The sequence below is a fragment of the Haplochromis burtoni genome, unplaced genomic scaffold (assembly GCF_018398535.1).
Source record: "Haplochromis burtoni strain Fernald_Lab_line unplaced genomic scaffold, NCSU_Asbu1 Contig_983, whole genome shotgun sequence".
In the NCBI taxonomy this organism is placed as follows: Eukaryota; Metazoa; Chordata; class Actinopteri; order Cichliformes; family Cichlidae; genus Haplochromis; species Haplochromis burtoni.
In genome coordinates, this window is record NW_024583344.1 from 46,829 (window position 1) to 53,492 (window position 6,664).

At 45.0% G+C, this 6,664-nt stretch overlaps 1 protein-coding gene across 2 annotated transcripts in view; it reads right to left on the bottom strand.

The window, feature by feature from the left end:
* Positions 1–6: 6 nt before the first annotated feature.
* The window catches only part of LOC102301032 (gastrula zinc finger protein XlCGF26.1), a 10,430-nt gene continuing 3,772 nt past the window's right edge, over positions 7–6,664 (bottom strand). For both annotated transcript variants that reach the window (XM_005951452.2, XM_042216253.1), the window contains exons 2-3: positions 1,739–1,789; positions 7–1,648 (exon numbers count right to left, since the gene is read on the bottom strand). In XM_005951452.2, coding sequence (XP_005951514.1) covers positions 299–1,648; positions 1,739–1,783 — 1,395 coding nt within the window. In that variant the 5' untranslated portion in view covers positions 1,784–1,789 and the 3' untranslated portion in view covers positions 7–298. The remainder of the gene's footprint in view (positions 1,649–1,738; positions 1,790–6,664) is intronic.

Here is a 6,664-nt window from a genome sequence, read left to right on the forward strand (position 1 = left end):
GGGAATAACATAAAACAATGACAAACTCAGTATGTTTAAAAGAAAGCAGTAAGAATAGTGTACAAAGCAAGGAGTGGCGATCCCAGCACCCCACTGTTCATTCTTTAATAACATTTTATGAATCAAAAGATTTTAAAATGATACGATGATGTTATTACCATAGAGAGGGATTTGAGGGTCTCTCTGGTTACAGTGTTACTTCAGAACTCCAATAATTTGGATAAAAGGCAGACGACGGATGCCACTGTGGAGTGTCCATGCTTTGGTTTTAGGCTGCTTCTCCACAGACGTCACACATTTACTGCTTATGTCCAGAGTGGGTTTGCAGATGGTTTATTAAGTATCTTTTATGAGTAAAGGCCTTTCCACACTGACCACAGCTGAACGGTTTAACCCCACTGTGGGTGAGCTGATGTCTCCGTAGGTTAGTAATCAGCGTAAAGGCCTTTCCACACTGACCACAGCTGAATGGTTTAATTCCACTGTGGAGGAGCTGGTGATTTTTTAAATCACCTTTCTGACTAAAACACTTTCCACACTGATCGCAGCTGAATGGTTTAACCCCACTGTGGGTAAACTGGTGTCTTTTCAATTCACCCATCTCAGTAAAGGCCTTTCCACACTCCCCACAGATGAATGCTTTAACCCCACTGTGGATGAGCTGATGTCTTTTTAAGCTCCTGTGGCTAACAAAACCTTTTCCACACTCCTCACAGCTGAAAGGCTTAACGTCACTGTGGGTGAACTGGTGTGTTTTTAAATCACCCCTGCGAGTGAAACACTTTCCACACTGATCACACTTGAATGGTTTAACCCCACTGTGGATCAGCTGGTGTTTCTTTAAGATCCCACTGAAAGCAAAACCCTTTCCACACTGCTCACAGGTGAATGCTGTAATTCCACTGTGGATGAGCTTATGTGTTTTTAATTTACTCGGGCAAGTAAAAGACTTTCCACACTGCTCACAGGTGAATGGTTTAACCCCACTGTGGACAAACTGGTGTCTTTTCAAATCACCCTTCTCTGTAAAAGCCTTTCCACACTCGCCGCAGACAAATGCTTTAATTCCACTGTGGGTGACCTGGTGTCGTTTTAATTTACTAATGCAAGTGAACGCCTTTCCACACTGATTACAGATGTATGGTTTAACTCCACTGTGAGTGAGCTGATGACTGTTTAAATCACTCATCTCATTAAAACTCCTTCCACACTGACCACAGCAGAATGGTTTAACCGCACTGTGGATGAGCTGGTGTCTCTGTAACTTACTAACGCAGGTAAAACCCCTTCCACAGTGGTCACAGCTGAATGGCTTAACCCCACTGTGGACGAAGTGATGCTGTTTTAAATCACTCTTCCGAATAAAACACCTCCCACACTGCTCACAGCTGAATGGTTTAACCCCACTGTGGATGAGCTGGTGCTTTTTTAAATCACTCGACTCAGTAAAACCCTTTCCACACTGCTCACAGATGAAGGGTCTGTCCCCACTGTGGATGCGTTGGTGTCTTCTGAGGTGGTCCATCTTGGCGAAAGCCTTTCCACAGACGACACAACGATGCACTCTGTTTCCCTTTGCGGCTGGTGGGTGAGCTTTGTCAGGCCCACTGCAGTGCTGAGGTCTCTGGCCATTTTTGCCTCTTTGTTCCTGTAGTGACAGAAACTAATCTGTGAACCTGCAGTCCTGAGACAATGTCACTGAATTCATGTTAGCATGTGTATGAACCTGTCTCCTCACCGCTTGTGGAGAATCAATTTCTAAACTCTTCCTTTGCTCCTCCATCTCCTCCTGTTGGGATGGAAAAGATTATCATTGATAATCAAACACAATCCAAACACTTGCTGGCAGTTACCTTTAGACCATAAAGATATTGAACTCTGAAGCTGCATATTTTTATTTAATATGGATGCATTACTCATTGGTATTGATCAATTGTCAATTTGCATATCAGCAAGCCTGTTGTTAGGCAGTGGTGTGTCGATCTCCAGGGCCAGCAACAAGTCTGGTTCAGTCATTTGGCAGGTGTTGATAAACTGTGTGGGAGGAAGGATGAAAGACCCAAATGCAGGACTCACGGGAAACCAAGGCTACGTCTACACTAATCCGGATAAATTTGAAAACTGAAAACGTCCACACTATTGTTTTCAATCATTTTTGAACAGTTGTGCATCCACACTAAAACGACTAAAAACAATTACTTTGCTGTACTGCGCATGCGTGAAACGTAAGATGATTCGACCTGCGTTATTTCTGTCTGCCGTTTATTTACTTTCCGGCTCTTTGAAATGTCTAGGAAAAGCATCAAGTTTTTTAAATGGACTAACAATGAGGTGGAGTTGCTGCAAGTAACATAAAAGTACAAAGTTGCAAAAGTGAGTGAGAATTAAAGAATTTGAAGAAAAGCTATCTGGAGCATGTCCGAACTGATATTAATCTTTGATATGGCTGTCAAAATTGAGAGCAAACAAAATAACTGCTGTACAATGCCGTCCGCCATCTTGGTTGAATTGGTCACATGAATGCATCACATGACTAAAATTCGTCATCGTTTTTAAAAAGCCTGCGTTTTCGCAGGGCACACTGCGATGCAAAACCAGCGTTTTCAAATGTATCCACTTTGGAAAGCGTTTTCAAAAAGGTCAGTTTTCCTTGACCAAAAACACTGTCTCAGTGTAGACGGAAGGCCAAAATGGAGAGAAAAGACGCGTTTTCAAACGAAAAGGCATTAGTGTGCACATGGCCCAAGGAGTAACTAAGGGAGGCAGCTTTAGTGGCTGTATGAAACCCGAACATTAACACGAGAAAACTGACCGAAAACTAGAAACAATGAACTACACCAGAAACTGGGAAACTCGAACTGGGAATCACAAGATGCACGGAGGAAACACACAGCACTATGAGGGAACATGATGGTGCGATGCGACAGACAGACAGATGAAAACACAGGAACGGAACCAGAAAGAAAAACAAATAGTCCAGGAGGCCGCGGCAGTGCAGATACAGTTCAGGGGCCAACCGCGTGGAAAGTGGTAGGGGCGAAGGCTAAGTGGGTCTGGAGGCCAACCTTGCGGAAAGCAGCGGCGGTGTACTGGAAGCAGCTCCGGAGGTCGACCGCGTGGGAAGAGGCGACAACGCCACAGTTCAGGAGGCCACCTTTGATGGCGAAGATCCTTGGCCAATAGATCCTGAGTACGACGATGGCAAAGGAGGGCCTTTTCTGGAACCCAATGAAGAAGATGACGGAGACAAAGAGCTTCAGGTGGCTTGGATGGCAGCCATCGTTGGTGTGGTTTGGAGGATTGTGGGCATCAATGTAGTTTGGTGTGATTTGGCGGATGGACGAGGATGTGCTGGCCTAATCGGACGTGGACGTATCCAGAGAACAACACTAAACACTGGTCACCAACCCAGGACCATGACAGGTACAGCAAAATCAAAATGAACCGACCCAAAATGCCTCGAGGAGCTCCAATGTATGCCCAGTCGAGTGCCCACTCATCTCCACTTCTCATCCATGGCTATCCAGTCTAGCGTTGCAACTACCGATTATTTTAGTAATAGATTATTCCATCGAGTAAGAAATACTTTTGTGCTGTTGATGAGCAATAATAAATAAATAATATTAAAAGAGAAAAAATACAGGTCTTTCAAAATTAACTGCTCATTGTGTTCCAGTTCAGAAACTGCAGTGTTTTCTGTTTCACCCTTCATGTGTTTCTTTTTTTTAAAAACCCAAAAACCCTTTGAACTGAGGTTTACTGCAGATGTTTCTCTGTGCAAAACAAACAGCGGAGGGTGGAGCAGCTGCAGAGTTCACTTTTCTTCACCTCAGTTTGTTGATCAGGTGCTTTGATGACGGACTCCCGCTCGGTTTTTCCCAGTAAAGGTTTTAATGGTCGTTACAGGAACAGCTGCTTCTGTGCCTGTGTCATCTTCACTGCTGCTGTTGTGTTATCATTGTTTTTGTTTAAAACTGCGGGCTGCGTGGGCCTGATGTGGTTACACTTTATATTCACACGCTACTCCTAAATGCATTTCTATTGCAGGTCTGTTTGTAGTCGCACATGTGGGTGAAACACGTTTACATCATTTAATGCTACAGAGCCATCCATTAAGATAAGATAAGATGACCTTTATTAGTCCCACAGGTGGGAAATTTGTTTTGTTACAGCAAAAGTGCAAAGTTATGTAGCAGAAATTAGAAAACACTGGAATGCAATAAAATACAATAGAATAAAATATAAATACAAATACTATATACAACTGAGTGGGAAAATACAAAAATACAACTTCGTCAGAAGAAGAATTGCACATATAGCAGTCTTATTGCACATGTGAGGGTTTGATCAGCTGCAAAACTCTTTATTGTGGAGTCTGACAGCAGTGGGGAGGAAAGACCTGTGAAATCTCTCTGTCCCACACCGTGGGTGCCGCAGTCTCCCACTGAAGGAGCTGCTCAGTGCTGTCAGAGTCTCCTGCATGGGGTGGGAGATGTTGTCCAACAGGGATGACAGCTTAGCCGCCTTTCTCCTGTCACTCACCACCTCCACTGGGTCCAGAGGGCATCCTAGAACAGAGCTGGCCCTTCTGATCAGCCTGTTCAGTCTCTTCCTGTCCCCAGCAGAGATGCTGCTGCCCCAGCAGACCACACCATAGAAGATGGCTGAGGCCATCACAGAGTCATAGAAGGTCTTCAGGGGTGGGCCCTCTACTCCAAACGACCTGAGTCTCCACAGCAGATACAGCCTGCTCTGCCCTTTCCTGTAGAGGGCGTCTGAGTTATGAGTCCAGTCCAGTTTGTTAAATGAAGCATCAAAGAATTTCTGTGGAGAATTTTTGTACTCCACTTATTCGAAGTACTCAATGAATCGTTGCAGCCCTAATCCAATCTCTCTGTTCACATGAGATCCAGCGATATCTAGCTACACCTTTTCATCCACTCCATCTCGCTTTGAGTGCTCAGATAGAGTAGAAAAGCACTATATAAGAACCAATCCATTTACCATTTACCATCTCCAACCTTTCATCCCGGTTGAACTAAGGCAAAGGTTATTTCATTTCATGTCTTCATGTCATTTTAGCACAATCCGCTTTAAACCAGTTAGAGGAACACTTTCTCAGTAATTTACTCAGTACAACTGTTTTATGAAATCATACATTTTTAAAGTCAGACATCAGCGTGACCTGTGTGTCCGAAATGTTTCTCCCACGGAAAATGTCCAGATGAACAGAATCAACTCTCTGAGGTCAGCTGAGATGAAGGTGGCTCACATTATATCACAGACTGTTTCCCTCCCCAGGACTGCTTTGAGACAACTGACTGGCAGATATTTGAGAATGCCGCTCATAGCAACATCAATGAACTCACAGACTCTGTCATTGGATATATTGATAAATCCATAGACGATATCATCACCAAAACCACCGTCTGCAAATATACAAATCAGAAAGTCTAGGTAATTAAAGACAATCATACTAAGGTCAAGGCGTGAACCTCTGCCTTTACCTCAGGGAATCCTGACGCATATAAAGACAACAAGGAGCAGATCCTCTACCCTCAGGAGGACAGTGAGGCTATAACTGCATCCCAGGCTGGGTTCTCAGGGCGTGCGCCGACCAGCTGGCAGGGGTGTTCACCAACATCTTCAACCTCTCCCTGAGACAGTCAGTGATCCTCACATCCTTCAAAACATCCACTGTCATTATTGTCCCAAAGAAATCAGCGGTCTCCTGTCTGAATGACTACCGCCCTGTTGCACTGACATTGTCATTATGAAGTCCCTCGAGCGGCTAGTCAAAGGTCACATCTGCTTCTCCCTCCCTGACAGGCTGGACCCTCTTCAGTTCGCCTAACTACAGAGGATGCCATCGCCCTAACAACGCACACCAACCTCACTCACCTGGGAAAAAAAATACATATTCAAGAATGCTCTTCATCGACTACAGCTCGGCTTTTAACACCATCATCCCCTCAAAACTTGCCTCGAAGCTTGTCGACCTTGGGCTGGGAACACCCATCTGCAGATGGATTCTGAACTTCCTCACAAACAGGCCCCAGGTCGTGAGAGCAGGTAAGCACACCTCCTCATCACATCCTAAACACAGGAATGCCACAGGGATGTGTGCTTAGCTCCCTCCTTTATTCCCTGTTCACACACACGATTGCGTTGCTAAACATAAGTCCAACACCATTATCAAGTTTGCGGATGACACAACCAGGCCTCATCACAGGCAACGATGAGATGGCCTATCGAGAGGAGGTGATAGCGCTGTACAAGTGGTGTCTGGAAAATAACCTGACTCTCAACATCAGCAAAACAAGGGAAATGATAGTGGACTACCAGAAACGACCAGTCAGGGAACACCAGTCCATCAACATCAACAGTGTCGAGGTCGAAAGTGTCACCAACTTTAAATTCCTTGAAGTCTACATCACTGAGGATCTCTCCTGAACCCTTCACACAGACATTGCTATCAGGAAAGCTCACAAGCGACTCTACTTTCTGAAAATCACTACAGAGGGTGGTGAAGGCAGCAGAGCACATCACTGGCATGAGGCTTCCTGCCATTCAGGGTCAGCGATGCCATTCCTGCCATCGCTAGCCCGACGTCTCGGGGCTAGCGATTTTTCCAGTCGGGCTACCAAAATCTATCTCTGCCCTG